Source organism: Camellia sinensis, chromosome 2 (assembly GCF_055761805.1).
Source record: "Camellia sinensis isolate YWXY chromosome 2, ASM5576180v1, whole genome shotgun sequence".
NCBI lineage: Eukaryota > Viridiplantae > Streptophyta > Magnoliopsida > Ericales > Theaceae > Camellia > Camellia sinensis.
Genome location: NC_138962.1, coordinates 13,983,813 through 14,004,694, shown reverse-complemented (window position 1 = coordinate 14,004,694; position 20,882 = coordinate 13,983,813). Strand labels below are relative to the sequence as shown.

The following is a 20,882-nucleotide window of genomic DNA, read 5'->3' as shown; positions in this document are numbered from 1 at the left end:
CATCTGAAGGGTCACCGTACTGTAAGTATTTTAAACAAAACTGTATATTAGATTGCCTTGAACAAATAATACATCACACAAATATATAGAATGCTAAATCCTAATCCTAAGCAAAATACACCATTGATAGAGAATGCTATTAGATATAGAACACTAACACTAATTCTTAATCTTAAAAGGAAAAGGAAAACGAATACTACTATTCTCACATCCCCGCTCAAACTCAAAGTGTTTGAGTAGAAAATACTGAGAGTTTGTCAAGAAAAAATTGAAACCGAGCAGTGGTGTGAGTCTTGGTGAAGAAATCAGCAAGTTACAGAGTTCAAAAAACAAAAGGAAGCGAGATAATGCCAAACTGTAGATGCTGACGGATGAAATGACAATTTGAATAGTACTTCAGTTGTCACAATAGAGAGAGGTCGGGGAAGACTGAAGGACACCCAAGTCAGATAAGAGACCACGAAGCCAGACAATTTCAGCAGTAGCATGAGCCATAGCACGATACTTAGTTTCAGCAGTAGAACGGATAATAACAGTTTGTTTCTAGCTTTTCCAAGAAATCAGGGAATCGCTAAGAAACATACAGATACCAGAAGTAGATTTACGATCATTAACATCGCCAGCCCAATCAGCATCAGCATAGGCCACCAAATCTAACAAAGAAATAGAAGAGAATAGCAAGCCCTGTAAGATAGTACTACGAAGATAGCGAAGAATTCAAAGCAAAGCAATCCAATGTGTAAAGCGAGGAGCAGAAACAAACTGACTGACCACATGGACAGCATAGGTAAGATCAGGGCGAGTAACTGTCAGATAGACTAAACAACCCACAAATTCGCGATATAACATAGGATCGTCCAGAGGAACACCATCAGTAGTATTAAGCTTCACATTAAGCTCAATGGGGGTATCAGAAAGCTTAGTGTCAGTAAGTCTTGCACGATGGATAACCTCGTTGGCATACTTAGCTTGGGATAGAAAGTAACCCTTGGGAGAAGAAGCCACTTCAATACCAAGATAATACTGTAATGGTCCCAGATCCTTCATTTCAAAGGTGCGGAAAATATGCTGCTTGACCTTAGAGATAGCAGTAGGGTCAGAGCTAATGATGATCATATCATCCACATATAGTAAGAGAACAACAAAACCAGTCGAGGTATGTCTCAGAAATAAAGCAGAGTCGGAAGCAGAAGGATGAAATCCAAGCTTGGTAATAGCAGTTTGAAAGCGATCATACCAAGCACGAGGAGACTGCTTCAGACCATACAGAGCACGCCGAAGACGACAAACTTGGCTAGAGAAATGGTGAAGACCAGGAAGAGGACGCATGTAAACCTCCTCAGTGAGATGGCCATTAAGAAAAACATTCTTAACATCCATCTGATAAAGAGACCAAGAACGAATAGCAGCAACAGAGATCAAAGTACGGACAATAGTCATCTTGGTAACAAGAGCAAACGTCTCCTCATAATCAATGCCATATTCCTGGAAGAAACCTTTGGCAACCAGATGAGCTTTGTAACGCTAACCATCAGAATGAGTCTTGACTTTGTAGACCTATTTGCAACCAACTAGATTCTTACCAACAGGCAAAGAAACCAACTCTCATGTATTAGTTTTCTGTAGAGCAAACAACTCATCCTCCATAACTTGAACCCAATGAGGATCCTGACAGGCTTCCTTGTAAGACTGAGACTCTACAAAAGAGTGAATAGCAGACAAAAAGGTACGATAGGAAGCAGAAAAAAAAGTATTAGATCAACCCAACCTGTTTGGAGGATGACGCGCTCGAGGAGGATATCAGTGTGCAGCAGGATCAGAGTCGTCGGAAACATGAGGATCAACAGTAGGGGGTAGAGACAACTGGTGTAGGAAGAGCCTTGCAACGAGAATAAACTAACAATGGAGAAGGAGAAGAGGCCAAAGGAGGAAAAGCAGCCAGAGGTGAAGTAGGAGGAGAAGATAGAATGAGCTTAAGAGTAACTGTGGAGATGTACTCATCAGACGAAACCTCAGAAGGAAATGGATCAATATGAACCAAATCCTCTTTGGAAACAGGGGCGGTGAGAGGAGGAAGTTGAAAGTAAGATAGACGTTCAAGAAAGACAACATGGCGGGAGACATAAAGGCGACGAGAAACAAGGTCATAACAGCGATAACCTTTCTGAGTGAGACTATAACCCAAAAAGACACATAAGACAGACTGGACACTAAGTTTAGTCTTATCTTTACATGGTAAAAGGACAAAACAAGCAGACCCAAATACATGAAGGAGAGAGTAATTAGGAAGTTGAGAAAACAGAGCCTCATAAGGAGACAGACTAGAAAGAAGAGGGGTAGGCATACGGTTGAGAAGAAAAGCAGCAGTAAGAACTGCCTCACCCCAAAACGGAGCCGGAACGGTGGCGTAGAAAATGAGAGTCCTAGCTGTCTCAAGGAGATGACGGTGTTTACGCTCAGCTCGACCATTTTGAGCAGGTGTATCAGTATAAGAAGTTTGGTGAATAGTACCCAATTTGGCCAAGTATTCACAGAATTCAGTTTTAAAGTATTCCCCACCCAAGTCAGACCGCAACAATTTAATAGTAGACTCAAACTGTGTAGTGACTATAGACTGGAAGGTACGATATATCTGGTAGAAGTCAGATTTATAAGTCATAAGATAAACCCAAGTGCAACGGGTGCAGTCATCAATAAAAGACACATAATATGCAGAGCCCCCTTTAGTAAGAACAGGAGAGGGTCCCCCAGACATCAGTATGTACAAGAGAAAAATGAGAAATAGAAATAGAGGTACTTTTATTAAATGGTAAGGTTGACATTTTAGCAAGTTTACACCCCCGACATTCATCAATTTGACTAGGAGAAACTTTACCCAACAACCTTGACTGAGCTAAAGATTGTAAACGGTCAACAGACAAATGACCGAGGCGAGAATGCCATAAGTAAATGTGACGCCCCAAATTTTTTTTTGGACATCATAATAAGATTTAGGACTTAAAATCAATGTTGCCATCAAACATCACTAATATCCATTAATTAACAACCCAAAATTTTTAAGGTTTTCAAATTACAATTCCAATAGAACTTAAAACTTGGTCTCGGTACACAAAAAGAAATTTAAAACCACTGCGAAAGAAAAGGTAGAGAAATATAGGAAATGGCTTGTGGAATATAGGGACTCTTCAAGCTAACCAAGGCTGAATGTCACCTTGCACGGCCTCGGCGTTTCCTTCGTTTTCTTCGGTACCTGGCATAAAACGCCAGGGCAACGAGAATGCCAATGAGCGACGAGCTCAGTAATATACTACAACCCGAAAATACCCACCCCGATAATAATACTCATAAATAATAAATATCGTATAATAACAAAATAATAAGCAGCATTTAATAAGCATAACAGAAATGCTAATAGTTAAAATAATAACAATAGACAAATAAATAAAAATGACAAATGGAAATAGTGATTCATCATAAGGAAAATGCATGCTTTTCTTTCTAATTTCTCTTAGATTCAGTTAATCAGGTAAATTTAAGTAACTCCCCGCGGAGCACTATTTCCACTCAACCGCTAAGCAATGGCCACGGGCAATTCTGACTCCCCCTTGGTCAAATATTCAAATGTTACTTACTGTAACTACCAATGATGCCCACGCACCAGGGTTATGTACCCGAGTCGTGACATCACGGTCTGCCCCAAGGGAACGGTCTATGTTGTGACACCCGCACCACCAACCTTATATCGCCTACACCGATAAGAGCCGAAATACCTTCCCGTGCCATGTTAGGGTTCGCAACTCACTTGCGCAAGATTCTAAACCGGGCTCACCCCATCACTTGTAAACTTTAATGCATCTATTCAATTTCGTGTTTCTTTACTTCATCAAATTCACATTTTGATGCATGTGTGAGTTTTAGTTTGAAAACTACAGTGACATAATGTTTATATAGCACAACACAATCGTGTATGACAACCAAAATAAATATGATAGAATGTCTTAGGAATTATCACCAAATTCCGTAGGAATTTACACACTACTTCTTTCAGCACTGTATGGTAAAAAAAAAAAATATGAAACCCATACCAAACGATGTTCAACCATTACGATATTTTAAATGGTGCTAGTTCATTGAGTTAGGAAAATATTCCGAGAAGAATACCAGAGCTAAAAACGATTTTAAAAGGGAGAATTAAATTTTGGAAGAAAACTGGTGTTTCTGGGACAGTGAGATATAGTACTTCCAGCACAGGTGATCTGTGTTGGAAAAATAAAAAGCGGCCTCAAACGGTGTCAAAAGAAGGTATGGTTTGAAGGGCTTGTTAGATACTTGAGTTTATAACATATTTCCAGAAGGATTCGAAGACTGAAAATCAACGGAAGATGGTCAAATAATTTTTCTAAGAAAACTAGACAGATTCTGTCACATTTTGGAAAAATTGACGTTTCTCTCTCCATACTGAATAAACAATTATGAAACTAGCGGCGTTTGAAAGGTAACTTAAAAATCTAATTTTTCTGATTTGAATCACTTGAAAATTTATTCTGTGGAATAAACGGTGACCTGGTAAATTCAGCATTGCTGCTGCCGCCAAACAGCAATGAAGTAAAAATATGTATCCAGGCCATGAAAACGTCAGCTCAGGTGTTCTGTGTTTGAAAAATAAAAAGGGTATTCAAACAGTGTCGAAAAAAGGCATGGTCAGAACGGTTTGCTAAATTTTTGAGTTTAGAACATATTTCCAGAAGAGTGTGAAGACTGAAAACCAGTCGAAGGAGGTCAAATAATTTTTATAAGAAAACTGGACAGATTCTGTCACATTTTGGAAAAATTGGTGTTTCTCTCTCAATACTTAATAAAAAATTATGAAACTAGCGGCGTTTGAAAGGTAACTTAAAAATCTAACTTTTCCAAGTAGTCGTGCAGAAAAATACTATTTGTAGAGAAAATGGGACCTGTTTGAAGTTGCTGCTTCTGCTGTGTTGTAAGTGATGCTTAGGGAAAGTATTTGTTTTGGTAAGAAAATGGTGTCCGATAATTTTGTAAAAATTTTACACAGTGTACAACATCTAAATATACTTCCAGTATACACAGATTTTTAACATCAATTAATTTCAATTTATTAGAGCTCTCTTTTCGCCCGATAAAGTCTAAAACAGTGAGAAAAATCTATACTTCAAGTAAAGGGGTCATTCTCATCTCATTTTACTCTTTTTTGCAAGATTGTTTCAACAATGGAGAATATTAATTACATAAAAAGAACAATAGCTAAGCCATATATTTATATCAAGAAGGAATATGAAACTATAGCACAATGAAATTCTCATCCTATCAAAGTTTTAAACATGCATGGACTATGTTGCTATAGATGACTTAACCATGCTTAGGCTTGCATATATATTACATAAATTCAGTTAGAAGAATCTAAGGGAGGGTAGAGGTGATGTATTCTTACTTTAGTGAGGTAAAACGATCCCAAGTGTTGGCCCTTCTTCCCTTCTCTTCTTTCCTTTCCCTCCCTCTCTCTCTTTTCTCAGCCGTGTAGTACAAAGCAAAGGGGCTGGATTGTGTTCTATATGTAGGAGAGCTTGGAGAATTTAATTTATTTTTATTTTATTTTCTCTTCTTTGCTTGGAATTGTCATCTACAAGTATGGGCTAGGGGTTTAGAGTATGCTTGCATGCCATAGCATGCCTTGGCAGCAGCTTTATTGGGCAGAAATCAGCCCAAAAAAATTCTGACTTCTCCTTCTATCTTAGGCACTCTCATCCAATGGTTTAAATGGTAGCTGGCTGCTTGCAGGTTGCTGCCGTGGCTGCCTTATCAAGGCTTGGAATGCCATTGCATGCTCACCTCTTAGGGAGGTTGAGTGTGCACTTGGGGAAAATAAGCATGCAAGCCATGTTACCTAGATAAAGAGAAAAGGAAGTGGCAGTCAGCCACTTTCCTTGCAACTTGGTCATTTCTTTTTTTCTTTTTTTTTTGAATTGAATTGAATTGAAATTGGTGTTAATACAATATTAATATGTATATATAATTTATTTATTTGTTTACTTATTTATTATTATTATTTTCAACTGGATGGTTTTCTTCCTACTGAATTCTAGCTAGCTTATTTACTATCAATTTGATCCATTTAGTTTTCACAACTGTATTTTGATACAGAATTTTAATCACATCAAGATAAATAATTTTATTTAAAAGAATTTAATATTGATATTAATTATGGTCTTACTAATATTATAATTTAAAGGTTTAACAATCACTATAGATTGGCTTAATATTATTATAAATAAACTAATTAGTTGTCTAAAAATTTAGGTTCTTACAGTAAAACTGACTCGACTGAGAATCTAACTGAAATGAGAAAAGTGCAGCTGGAGAGGTGGATAAGGGGAGATGCAAGCTTTCGATCACATAGAGGTCTCCAATTCTACGGCCAGTCTCAATCTGCTTCTTGGACACCCAATCCTGCACACAACAGACAAAAGAGGAAAAGATAACATCAAAACCAGGCGCATCAAGTTCACTGATAGATAATAAACTGACAGATAACTGAGGAACATAAAAACAGAAGAAATAGTAATAACAGACATGGCAGAGGGTAAGACAGGCCCAACAGATATAACAGACATACCAGATCCATTAGCAGTATTAATAGTAATAGGAACGGGTGGGGGAATACAATTTTGAAGTAAGGAAATGTGAGGAGTCATATGATGAGAGGCACCAGAATCAAAAATCCAGACAGAAGAAGAGATACCTGAAGAGGACCCAAGCAAACTTGAATGAAGAGAGGTAAGAGCGGAGGCAGATGGGGATGACTGAGAGGTGGACAGAATATGCTGAAGTTGTGCATCCTGAGCACTCAGGGAAGCCAAGACAGGATCGGGAGCCGGAGTAGATGCAGTATAAGCAGCAAGAGGTCGGAAAGTACCCGAAGTAGGACTACGGAACTGTGTCTGAGAAGACGGAGCAGGCAAACGTCCCTTTTTGGAACAATTGTTCTTCCAATGACCCCTCTGATGGCAGAAAGCACACTCATCTGGCCCTAATGGTCCTCTCTTGGGTTTCGCAGTGGCCTGAAGCTGATGAGCAGGAGGGGTCGATAACAAGGGCGGCTTGGTAGGAGCCAATAACACAAAATGAGGCAAAGTCTGACTGGCTGTCTTAAGACGGGTTTCCTCAGAGAGGAGTTCACGAACAATAGCATCCATAGAGGGAAGAGGAGATTGGTGAAGGATGCCACCTCGAATAGCCTTATACTGAGGGGAGAGAGCTGTTAAGAACTGGACTAAACGACCCTGTTCCCGAAACTCAATATAAGCGTCTAGTATCTTGAGACTAGGTGGTTCCATAAGAGCCAATTGATCCCAGAGACCTGCCATCTCAATATAAAAGTCCTGAATTGTTTGATCCCACTAACGAGCACTTTGAATAGTTGTTTCCAACTCATACTGCTTGGCAAAGTTGGACTGCTGATAAACACTAAGTAAATAATCCCACACTTTCTTGGCAGTACTGTACTTGGAAAACATCATTCCAATGCGGTCATCCACAGAATTATGAAACCAAGTTAGAACTTGGGCATTATCACAATCCCAAGTGTCACAAGAAGACATATACCCTTCTACCTTCGGGTCCGATGGACGAGGAGCAGAACCAGAAACATAGTCCCATTTTTTTTGACCAAGAAGAAAATTCTTCATGACACTGGCCTAATAGACATAATTGCCACCAGTGAGTTTACATTTGATGGCTTGGATTTTAGTATCCGATATTGTAATAAAACAAAATTTGTAATAAACAGACAAATATGAGACTTTAGTGCAATAATCCTGAAATAGGGTTTTAAATAGAAATAGCCAAGTTGAAGATAGAGAGAGAGAGACTGAGGCTGAGAAGCGAATCAGACAGAGATCGTGAGGAAGAGAGAGGCAGACGAACCAGAAAGCCGAAGTAGATGGCTGCGAATCGGATCAGACAGAGATCGCGAAGAAGAGAGAGGCCTTCGCGAGACGAACCAGAGAGGGCTAGGGTTTCGAACCCTCGTGAGTCTGGAGGGAGAAAAGTCGCGACTCCGATGGTGACAAGCCAGTCGAACCAGAGAGGGTTGATGGTGATGACCCAGACAAACCAAAATGTCACCACTTAGGGCTGATCACGAACCAGAAGAACCAAGGAGGGGTCAAGATCGATGACCCTTTGACCAGCGAACCACGATGGTGATAAGCGAAGCAGCTAGGGTTTTGAACCTAGCTTTGATACCATGTAAGTTTTCTGAACAAAACTATATATTAGATTGCCTTGAACAAAGAATACATCATACAAATATATAGAATGCTAAACCCTAATCCTAAACAAAATACACCACTGATAGAGAATGCTATTAGATATAAAACACTATCACTAATTCCTAATCCTAAAAGGAAAAGGAAAACGAACACTACTATTCTCACAAGTACATGTCTCATTAACAAGTAGTCCCACCATGAAACTGGCCGATAATTTTTGAACTTGCATGTTCTCTGAAAGATTGTTGAAGTACTCGGGTGTTATGTGATGTGATATGGCATGGGTATAAATAAAGTTCTAGACAAACACATTTTAGTTACGTTTAAATTATAAATTTGAATAAAAATTTAGAAATTAAAAATTCGGTTAAGAATTTAGAAAAAGAAGAAATATGTGAATGAAATATAATTATATTATATTTATACTTCATTCATTTTTAAAAAATTTATCTAAATTCATGATCTAACTCATTCTAAAGATGTCTCTTGAAATTGCTAGAACTAGGGAACCATTCAAACACAAATTTTTATCAAGAAAAATGCTATTCATAAAAATTTCTAGAGTTTTGTTCGCAATTTTTGTACAAAATGATATAAATATGAATGTGAATTTTTTTATTTTAAAACAAAATATCAATCTTGTAATGTTTGTTTTGATTCATTTTCTTGTAATGTTTGTTATAGTTATTGTTTGTATCAATATAATTTTTTCGTAAGAATACTTTGCATAAAAAAATTAAAGAAAATAATAAAGAGTAAATATGAATGCTGCTATTAGCATCTAATTTATTATTTTAAATTTTCATTTATAAATTTAAACTCTTAAAAAAAAAATTCCCCTCCTAAATAATATCAAAATTAGTCTTTTGAAAATTTTACTCCTACTCAAATATACACCCCTAAAAATCATAATCTCCCAAACCCCTAACAAAAAAAAAACTCCCCAAAACTCGTTCAGTGTGTTTTGTTTGAGTTTTTTGAATTAAGCTTTTTGAAAATTAAGTTTTTTACTTTTCGTATTTTTTTAGTGAATATTTTTAAAATTTTAAACCTTTTTTTTTTTTTTACTTTTTTAGATACATCTTACTTAGATATGTCTAAAAAGTAAAATATTTTTAAAAAAATATTTTAAAAAATTAATAAATACACAAAAATATGAAAAATGTACTAAATTTTTGTTTTTTTGTTTTATTTATATTTTTGGTATTTAGTGAATCTTTTAAAGATTTTTTTTACAAAAATTATACTTTTTAAGTGTATTTATGTTAGGTGTACCTAAAAATTTTAAAAAATACTTAAAATATTTAAAAAATTCAGTCAAAAAAAAAACAAAAAAATGAAAAACAAGAAAGTAAAATTTTCTGAAAAGTGTTTCTAAAAAATTCAAACCAAGCAAAGTGATCTCTCATAACGGTGGAAGAAAAATATTTCTAAAATGAATAGATCGGTAATTTTTATAATTTTTTTATTTAGATTTTTTAAAAAATTAGTGAAACATATCTTTCCAATTTTATAAAGTAGGAGAAATCCAAAAATAATTTTTTTATTATCTAAGGTTTCTCAATGAAATTTCTCTATGATCATATTAGAAAAAAAAAAATTCTCTGTGATCATATCAGAGAAATTTTTTATGTGAAAATTAAATTTCTTTGTGTCGGGGCTGAAATTTTTTTGATTCGGACTAAAATTTCTTTGAATCGAACACAAATTTCTCTTAGTTAAATTTTTTTGTGAAAATATTGAGGGATACCAACTACTATAAAAATATTATATGTCATCATCTTATAAAATCTTAATATTAGAGATTTGTAAAAAAAAAATTCTAGATTTTTTACAATATTTCTTTTGTTTTCAAATTATATTTAAATTTAAAAAATAACTAAAATATAAGAACAAAAGTTCGTTAATGACCACAACGACGCCGACGAAAAAAAACTAAAAAATTGTTTTAAAAAGTTTTGGGTTCGTTTGGTTTGTATTTCTGAAAATTTTTTGGGAAATTTTCTCTACAAATAAGTTTTTAAAAGTAATCAAACCAAACAAATTTTTCCAAAAAAATTTCTCAAAACTTGTAAACCAAACAAGTTTTCCAAACAAATTTCTCTCTCTCACACACATCAAATCAATCACTTTTTCCAAAACTCTCTCTCAAAATAATTTTTCAAAATATCTTTTGAAAAAAACCAAATCAAACAACTTTTCGTACTTTTTGGCCTTGTTTGGTTTGTGTTTCTCAAAAAATTTTGGAAAAAATTCTCTACAAATAAGTTTTTAAAAGTAATCAAACCAAACAAATTTTTTCAAAAAAATTTCCCAAAACTTGTTTGGTTTACAAGTTTTTCAAACAAATCTCTCTCTTATACACATCAAATCAATCACTTTTTCCAAAACTCTCTCTCAAAATAATTTTCCAAAACATCTTTTGAAAAAAATCAAACCAAACAACTTTTCGTACTTTTTATCTCTAAAACTCATCTCCCAAATTCAAACCAAACATACCCTTTACTATTTTGTTTTTGGAAAACATGCATTCCAACTTCACCACGGCCACCAAGGATTTTTTAGAGTGAAATTTTACTAAAATTTCTTAGAGTATTATATTCTATGGTTGAAATTTACTGACAAATCACATTAAAAAAATTAATGTGACTTGCCAATAAATTTCAACCCTATAATATATCACACAAAATCTTTTAAGTAAAAATCACTCTAATATATCACACAAAATCTTTTAAGTAAAAATCACTCTAGCGGATCGTTGCTCCACCGGGGCGGCACCACAATTTAGATCTTTATTTATGTTCTTTCACATTTCTTTGTCATTTGATTTGAGATCTTTGGAATACTCTGGATGAAAACAAAAAGCTTGCAGTTCAACACTACGCTTACAACACTACACCCAGAGAGAGAGAGAGAGCGAGAGAGAGAGAGATTTGATTTTGGAGGGAGGGGCAAGAAAAGAACAGCTGATTCGCTCAGTCCAATGGAGTATCGAAAAATCAAAGATGAGGTTTTGCCCCTTTTTCTCCTTTTCTTTACTCTAATCCGTTGATTACATGATTACAGCTTGCAATCAATTTAAATCAACCCTAATAAACAAAACTTAGCTTCCATTTCTTGTATTGTATCGTATCGTATTGTATCTTCTCAATCTTATAATCATCGTTTGTCCAATTCGATTATCTGCAATCTCACATGCTTCTCTTCCCTCTCTGCTCCAATACAATTGATCAAGTTTTGATGAATTCATTTCTGATGCCTACTACAACTAGTTGTACTTCTTTTGATTCATTCATCCTAATTTTCATTTTTCTTAAACTTAGGCCATGTGAATTCCTCTTACTCTTTTCTTTTATGCTTTTTGAAGTTTTTATGCTGCTTGCTAATAATCTTAACAACTGTTTTCATTTTTTGTTGTTGTTGTTGTGATTTCTTCAAGTTGCTTAACCTTGTGGGTCTTAAGATCAGGGGCGGAACCTACCAGCCCTATGAAGAAAATGCAGGGCCAGATTAAGCCAGTACATGGTACGGGCTGATTCTGTGTAGATAGATAGATAGATAGATACACATACCTAATACACTTTAGTTGAGTTATCCCCATTGAATAGTCGTATATATGTTTTTTTGGTCTGTCATTTTCTTTATGTGCCAAGAAACTTGGATTATTTCAAGCACATTCAGCTCCTTCTGCCTTGTGTTTCCATTGATCTATGGAACTTTTAGGATAAAGATGAGGATGCAATCAGTGATGATATAGACAACTTACTCGGAAAAGCTTTTTCAGGTGGTATGTTTTCGTTAAAGCTCAAACTTGAACTTGATGAGCAGCCCCGCCCAATGAGTAACCTATCATGCTTTTCATGTAATCTGCATTCCTGTAGTCCTCATAATAACTATTGACCTTGCAGTTCCTGTTGGCAACATGGCCACCTTAGGAGGCAGCTCTAGTGAACAGTTGAAGTGGAGGTGCAAGTAAGACCCATTATTCAATTCTAATGCATCACGCCACTCCTATTGGTCAGATTAGAGAAAAATCATCTCTTTAACAATACTTCCTTATTGTTATAGGTCAATTGTTACACTTGCATTGACTGCTCTAACAAGTTCACAGGCTATACTCATTGTCTGGTCCAAGAGAGCTGGAAAGTACGATTACAGTGTTACAACTGCAAATTTCATGGTGAGGAAATAATATTCTCCGGCTGAGATGGTTCAAAAGACATGAACTAAACTAGCACTGTTAAGGCTATTATGATTATTTTCTATTGATAAATGTTAAGGCTGTTATGATTATTCAAGTTATAGTAGGATAGGATGATCATAGAATTGATGTTATGAAAGTTAAAGTTGACTTTCTTGCTTCATTCTTTTGGAATTAGGTAGAGGCTTTGAAATGTGCATTATCACTTGCAGCCTTGGTAAGAATCTGGAGAAATGAAGGCGTTACTGATGATAACAGGTCATTTCTTTCATCTCTTTCTCTCTATACATTATTGTTTTTTTCCTGTCCCTCAGTTTTGGAATATGTGAATCTGCTTTGGCTAAAACTGTGTTCTTATACATGTCCTGATGCTATTAGGTTGAGTACGACATTGGATGAAGTTAGTGTATACGCCATACCAGCAGCGCTTTACCTCATAAAAAATTTGCTTCAGGTAAGTTGCATTTCTTTTCTTTTCTTTTCTTTTTTTTCACAGGTGGCAGTGGCTTTGGCCTTCCTGATTTCTTAAACATGACTTTATCTGGCAGTATTACATCTTTGCTTATGTGGATGCCCCGGGGTACCAGATACTGAAGAACCTCAATATTATCAGTACTGGTGTGTTATACAGAATTATTCTTAAGAGGAAGTAAGTCCTCCTGTCATTTGCACTAGGAATTATGTTCTTCATATGAAAGAGGAAGTAGAAAAATTGAAAAAGTACAAATTTTTGAGGTTAAATTCCATGTCAACATAAGTTTTTTGGTATCATCACTAATATCCATGAATAGAAGGATCCATGAACCGAGCTTTTTACCAACTAATGAGAAGTAAACTGAGCTGGCAATGCCAATCTGAGTAGTGAGCAAAGAACAAAATATTTTTTCTTTTCTTTTCTTTTCTAGGTTTACCTAAGAAGAAACACTGAAATGAACAGGACATTAAGATTCTTGTTAGATGTTGTGCTCTAGTTGTTATTTTCTTTCAGGTTAAGTGAGATTCAGTGGGCTGCCTTCATTCTATTATGTGCAGGGTGCACCACAGCACAACTGAATCCATCGTAAGAGTGACCTTGATCATCTTTTAATTGTGCTCTTGAGGGGTCTTCAAATTTTATTAGTTCAGATTTTGCTGACACACGTCATTGTTTCTAGTCTATTTAGTACAATGGCCTTGAAACTCTCTTTAAGGCTGTTGCTCGATGTTTCAATTGGATTTGCATGTATGCTGAATGTACATGGTAACTCTAGCTTGTGGCCTGAGTGTTGATATAAAGTTTTGTAAAATGTTTAATGTAATATTCTGCTTATACCTAAAAGTATTTCTTCAATGTCAATTTCTCTAATCATGTTTTTGTGTTTGAGGACGGAGGAGGATTGTTCATTGCTTTCTAGTTTTGGATTGTTTTATCATTTAGAATTTCTTGTTGTGTTTTTATTTGCTTTTTCTTACAGAATGACATTGTTTGTGCAGTTCTGACTAGTAGTTTTGGATTGTTTCGTCATTTAGATTGTTTGTGTCTTTATTGGCTCATTCTTACTATTGTTTGTGCAGTTCTGATCGAGTTCTTCAAACTCCTTTTGAAGGTTGGGTGATGGCCATTGTGAGAAGCTTGATTCACTAATTGAAGAGAAAGCTTGAGTTTTCTTATTTTTTCGTACTTATTGTAACATTCAATAATTCCCATGCAGGTCATGGCACTTCTAAGTGGTTTTGCTGGAGTTTACACAGAGGTAAATACTTTGACAATGTTTCTTTTATTGTCTGGAACTGCAGTTCATGTTTAAAGCATGATTACTGCTCAAATGAATTGCTCAGCCAACAGTATATAATCAGGATTGCTTGGTTTTGGTTGGTACATAGTTAGTTATGTTAGAACTCCCAAGTGAGTATCTTAATTGATGCTGTGCCGGAAGGAAAGTAGTGGGAAATCTCAACTGAGTACCTTAGTAGTCATTCTTGTTATTATGTTTGCTTCTGTATTCTGCAAGCTATAATTAAAAAGCGTCCTTCAAGGAACACAAATGTGCAGAACTTCTGGTTATACGTCTTTGGGATGGGCTTCAATGCTGTAAAAATATATGTATTATTGATTGATATCTGATTGATGTTGTACAAGATTTATTAATTACAATTCCTATACAATCTATATATAGAAGAAAATGTGGTAGTAGGTGTAGTGGAGGTGATAGTGGGTTAGGTGAAGATGTAGTGGAGGTGATAGTGGGTTAGGTGAAGTGGAGTGTGTGGTGAAGTGGAGGTAGGAGAAGTGGAGTGTGTAGTGGAGTAGGTGAAGGTAAAGATGGGAAATTCTAACAGCCCCCCGCAAACTCAAGGAGGAGAGAAACTAACCAACTTGAGTTTGGAGAGAGTAACAAAACAAGAAAATACATAAAAATAAAAAAGGATAGGAGACACTGTATGGTCGTGTCAGACCGTTGGTGAAGACACTGTATGGGGTGTCATAACGTTGTAGAGGACACTGGTGGTGTCAGATCGATGTAGAAGACAGTTTATGGGGTCATGTCGGACCGTTTGTAGAAGACAGTTTATGGGGTCATGTCGGACCGTTGTAGAAGACAGTTTATGGGGTCATGTCGGACCGTTGTAGAAGACAATGTTGTGACAGTTTACGGAGTCTTGCTGGACCCTTGTAGAAACTAACCGGAATCAATGTCGGGACAGTTTACAGAGTCTTGTCGGACCCATAAAGGAGCTAACCGGAATCAATGTCGGGACAGTTTACAGAGTCTTGTCGGACCCATAAAAAATCGCATCCTCAAAAGGTGCGCTCAATTTTTCAAAAGGCGTGCCATCAAAAGGCGTGCCCAATCCATAAAAAGGCGTGCCATCAAAAGGCGTGCCCAATTCATCAAAAGGTGTGCCGGACATGATGGCGAGGCACGTGGGCGCCTTGGCTTGCGTGCCCGTTTGTCGGCTGGTGGTAAGAGGCGCGCGATGCGCGTGGCTGCCTCGACTATTTAACCAAGGTTGAGGCGGAGGCTGTGCAAACCAGTCTGAAACCGCCGAAAATCCTTTGAAAAAACTCTTCCGTTTCTGAGAAAGAGATTCTGGAACACTCTGTTGCCATTCTGTCACCAACCCTTCCGAACATTACCAGTCTGAAATTGCTATTTCGCTGAAACACTTAGCAACCCAAAAAACATGGCCTCGTCTTCCCGTCCAGCTACCCAGAACCTGCTCACGCTCTTTCCAGAACTGAACGAGCCCACAGGAGAAATAACTGGTGCGGTGTCCAGTGAACCGCAACCAAACACCTCTGGTTTTGCTCCATTGAACTTTCCGATGCGGTCGGTGGAGCAAAAAATGGCGGTGCAGTCGGATGTGGAGGCCAATCAGTATACTCTGAAGGCATGTGTGGAAAGCATGACGGCGGTCACAAACTTGTCGAACCGGCTGCAGAGTAGAACAAATGAGGTGCAGCATTTAAACTCCCAGCTGGCTCTGCTCCAACGCATGTATAAGGATGCGCGAGCAGAGATAAGTGTGCTAAAGACAGAAAACAAGGAGCTGAAGCGGAAGGCCACCGTGATGTTCCGATTTGGAGGGCCGCCATATGCTGCAGTGGAGGAGTATGGGGGAGTGAACGTGCTCGGTGGACAAGGAAGCACTGAGGCAACACCGGCAAGGGCCGCACAGGACGGAGGCAAGAAGAAGAGACCTGCGGCAGAGTAGAGAAGAAAAATCCCACTGTTTCGATTTGTGTTGTTGGTTTTTTTTTTTTTTTTTTTTTTTGTGTAAAATGGTGATCGGGATTGATCCCCGGCATGAAAAAATGACAAGTGTGTGGAATGTTTGTGGTGTTATTTGGTGTTGTTGTTTTGTTTAAGAATAAAAACAAAATAAAATAAAACAACGGATAAAGAAAATAGATAAAAATATTTGGAGATGCTCACTAACGAGTTGTAGAATAAGGAAATATTGATGGAAAAAAAAGAAAATAAAATAAAACAAACAGAGAGATAGGAAAAATATATTATAATAAAAAAATATAAATATATATATATATATTAAAATAAAAGAAAAGGGAGAAATAACGTGGTTGTTTTTTTTTTTTTTTTTTTTGAATAAAAAAGAGAAGATAAAATAAATAAAGAAAGATAATGTTGGGGGGGCGGTGGTGTAGTTGTTTACGTGTGGCTTTGTGTACTCATGACTTGACCAAATAAAATAAAGCAAAAGAGGGGACAATAAAATAAAGCAAAAGAGGAGACAAAACCATGTTTACGTGTGGCTTTGTGTACTCATGACTTGACCAAATAAAATAAAGCAAAAGAGGGGACAATAAAATAAAGCAAAAGAGGAGACAAAACCATGTGCTCTGCTTCACCATCTCCAAACAAGAGAGAGAAAGAGGGAAATACTGGCTTTCAAGAACAAGCCGCTTTCATTTTCGTAAGAACGACTGTTAAGAATGCAACTCTCTAGGCCTTTATATGTCATTATTCTCTCTTGTTCATCAAAGTCAAGGCTAATCTCTCTGTCCCGAGAACAGCAAGCCAGTCTCCTTCTCATGATCATCATCTTTTCTTGTACCCTAGTTGATCTTCACAGCAAATTTCAGCGGAACCCAGATAACTGGTCTAGTATATTCCAAAAGCTATGGCTATGCACCAACCCCTTAGATGAAGAAATCGAAGAACAACAATCTGTAGAGAAGTCTGGAGTCGGGACTTGTTTCAGAGCTGCATCTGTAGAGAAGGTATGTATAGAAAATTTTAGTAGACTAGGTTGAGGTCCGGCGGGCGGCTAAGGTGAGGTTGCCGCCCGCCGGGGAAGCGAAAATATTAGGTTCTAAACCTGCTCTGATACCATGTAAAAATATATGTATTATTGATTGATATCTGATTGATGTTGTACAAGATTTATTAATTACAATTCCTATACAATCTATATATAGAAGAAAATGTGGTAGTAGGTGTAGTGGAGGTGATAGTGGGTTAGGTGAAGGTGTAGTGGAGGTGATAGTGGGTTAGGTGAAGTGGAGTGTGTGGTGAAGTGGAGGTAGGAGAAGTGGAGTGTGTAGTGGAGTAGGTGAAGGTAAAGATGGGAAATTCTAACAAATGCTATTGCAATACTGATTCAAGATTTTGATGCTGTCATGAACAAGTAATTCTGAAATGCTCTTTGTTTTTATTCTGCTTTTGGATTTGACCATGATGACCTCTACAAAGTTTTGAGTTCACCTTCAACACATAGCGGGTTAAACACCGCATATGTTAAGAGTTTAGGTGGGTTACATTTGCATCATGTAGTCCTATGATTGTATTTAAAAATATTGAATAAAGTGATTTGGATGATAATTGGGATCTTTATCAATGAGAAAGTAACTTTTTCTCTTTTCTCACAATATATAGGTATGTCTCCTTGTGGCATGTTATTTTCTATTGCATCTCATTAGCCCTGCTTTGAAGTATCTCGATACTACAATTTCCAACTTCCCTGCCTTACAACTACTAGAGAAAACTAGAACAGAAACTAAATGTCATTTCTTTTGAGGAAAACAGAATGGTGGTTGCATTCTCTCTCTCTCTCTCTCCTTTTCCTTCTTTTTGGCTTGACTTCATAAGTTGGCAGATTCAATATGTTTTTGACATGTTTGTCTATGACTAGTTTGTTACTTAACTAGTCCAGTTCTCCTGTTGCGGTGCTTAAATGAATTCATAATTTCTTTATATTTCATGAGTAAAAATTTTCTTTTACAGGGGGTTCTTCCACGGATACTCATTAATTACAACTCTCATGATTCTTAACCATGCACTAAGGTAATAAGATTGAATTGGTATCATCCATCGATAGCTTTTTTCCTTTCTAGTTCCAAATTTTCTGATTTGATAGAGATCACTCCCCCGTAGGAATGTGAACATTTGGCAAATTTTGTAGATTATTATAAACTCACTTCAAACTTCTTGAGGTCAGATATTCAGACGGGGTTGAGGAAATGTTTATTGCTTGCATTGTTGGTAAACATTAATGGACACTAGCCTGTGCAATGTGTGGTAGTAAAAGACACAACTTGTACTAAATTCATTATTTATTATTCTAACGGAAATTATTCCACTACCTTAGGTTGGGTAATCTCAACTATTAAGTGGAATAAAATTTTCAAGCATGTCAATTTCTACAATTATTTTATTAGACAGTACCATCTCATAGATATATGTGTAGTATATAAATGAAATGTGGTCCCAACGGAAAAGTCGTTTCCATCAAGGCCAATTTTTTTTATAAAGAATTTTACAAAGAATACTGTATGTCAGAACCACTTATTGGACCATGGTGAGAGTCCATGACAGTTTTCTCGTACATTACTGGTTTTACATCATCTATTTGACTATCAGTTGTGACTTTGATAAGTGAGATGGTCTCTAGCATGAACTGTCCTTTTTTTAGTTTTCTGCCATGCATAATCTTGTACTGAATGTCCTTTTTCTGCATATTACTTATTTAAATAAAAAAAATCCTTTTTCCCTCTTAACATAATCTAATACTGTGAACTTCATAATATAAACTAGTTCCTTTTTGTAATTTAGTTTTTAGTTGAGGGATTTTTTTTGCTCCTTTTATTTGTAAGTTTTTTTTTTTTTGGGGGGGGGGGGGGGGGGGGGGTTTCATTTCCTTTTCTGAAAGGAAGAAAGGGCATCCATAAATTTTTGTTGATTGTTGGCTGTAGTAAAAGAATGCACCCTGTGGAGCGCCTGCTACTTGAGTAAATCAATTCACTTAGCTAAATAGCTCAATTACATATGAACTTTGGTTTTTCCTGTTGACTAATGATTAATTTAAATAGTTCCATTTTACATATCTAAATTTATTTCTTCCAGTATGAATTAATTTGTTATCTTTGCAGTGGCATTGCTGTATCGATGGTCATGAAGTATGCTGACAATATTGTGAAGGTGTGTCTATGAATATTACTTTGTATTTGTATCAAAGGTGCACTAGTTCGCATACTGTGCCTGCATAATGTTCTACATTTATTCATTTATGATGCAAAGAAAAGAACTAGTGTAACTAGTATGTGTTGGCTGGAAGATGGTTAAGTGTCACTTCAGTGTGGAGGCATGCTCCGCCAAACAGTATGCTTGCATGGGGCTTTCCTGGATATTGCCACCTAGTGCTGTGCCTTGACTTGAGGCTAGCCTTGACTAGCACACGTGGCAATAGTTAATTGATCTAGGTGTCACCTTACAAGGTTGACATGTGGAATCAAGATCTCTTGGAGGAGCTAATCTGGCAATGGCGTGGCCAAGCCACATGCATGGTGGACCCATGTACCTGCACTTGTCAAAAAGAAAATGAATTCTTTGTGTCAGTACACACTGAAAAACGTGTTATATTGTTTGGTTAGTTAGCTACATATATTGATGCTTCATTCTTTAGCTAATTTTTAAAAAAAAAGGTGAAAAAAGAACAGTTAGTAAGAACTAACAAGTACATGCCATGGATATTGGTTTCTGATAGTATTTGACAGGGCAACCCACAAAATGAATGAACAGTGGAAGTGATTCCTGAGATCTTGTCCAACATTTATTCATGTTTTAATTTGCAAAAAATTGTTACAGATGGATCAATATTGCATGGAAAGAAAAATTTACAACCATGTCGATGTGGCTGCATTTCTCACTTTATTGTCAGTCCAGTGTATGTCCATGTAGCAATAACTGAAATCTTACTGCTTTTGTCTGCTCATTCTGCGCTCAGATCATCCATGTGTTTGGATCTTTGAATACGATCAGTCCATTCTTCTGCACACTATTACTTGTTTTATAAGTATAGTACTCTTATTTAGCTGCACTGAATCTTGCGGCTTGCAGGTGTATTCTACTTCAGTGGCAATGCTGCTGACGGCAGTTGTTTCTGTGTTCCTATTTGGGTTTCATCTCTCCCTCGCCTTTTTCCTTGGCTCCACATGAGTACTTTTAGGCTTAGTTATTCAGTGGATTTAGAGCATCATGCTTGGTATTCATTCATTTGTACATCAATGGTTTGTACTAAATTCTGCACTTCTGCCATGTTCATGAAATGCTATGGGACTAACTAGCCTTTTTCCATTGTGAAACAGCATTGTGTCTGTCTCAGTATATTTACACTCTGTTGGGAAGGCACAAAGATAGTGATGACCCTTCGGCTAAGCCAAATTGCATTGTCAATGTACCGGCTAATATTCTGCAATATATTTGTTTCTTTATTGTTTTTCCAACTAATTTTCTTGAATTTACCAGTACAAAGCATCTGTTTAGATAACACGTGATCAAGATTTTATTTTATTTTTTCCCTAATGTAATAGCTGCCATTTTTTGGAGAACAATATTCTTTTTGACTGTTCATTATTTACGACCTTATGCAGATTTTTCTTTTAATAA

At 36.5% G+C, this 20,882-nt stretch overlaps 1 protein-coding gene across 14 annotated transcripts; it reads left to right on the top strand.

Annotated features, from left to right (window-relative positions):
- Positions 1–11,045: 11,045 nt before the first annotated feature.
- On the top strand, positions 11,046–20,882 carry LOC145819841 (CMP-sialic acid transporter 4-like). 14 transcript variants are annotated; one of them, XM_082913734.1, is made up of 18 exons: positions 11,047–11,304; positions 11,734–11,819; positions 12,018–12,081; positions 12,203–12,266; positions 12,363–12,474; positions 12,674–12,753; positions 12,874–12,949; positions 13,044–13,144; positions 13,484–13,555; positions 14,050–14,098; positions 14,187–14,229; positions 14,487–14,566; positions 17,585–17,625; positions 18,222–18,281; positions 19,190–19,225; positions 19,367–19,415; positions 20,334–20,428; positions 20,582–20,882. In XM_082913734.1, the coding sequence occupies exons 2-18, from the start codon at positions 11,817–11,819 to the stop codon at positions 20,631–20,633; spliced, it is 1,077 nt and encodes a 358-aa protein (XP_082769860.1). In that variant the 5' UTR covers positions 11,047–11,304; positions 11,734–11,816; the 3' UTR covers positions 20,634–20,882. The 14 variants fall into 14 exon arrangements, 10 of the variants coding, with proteins under 10 accessions (XP_082769858.1, XP_082769860.1, XP_082769854.1 ...); XR_014360609.1 differs by lacking the exon at positions 11,734–11,819 and having other exon boundaries at positions 20,334–20,503; XM_082913728.1 differs by lacking the exon at positions 11,734–11,819 and having other exon boundaries at positions 14,187–14,228; positions 14,528–14,566.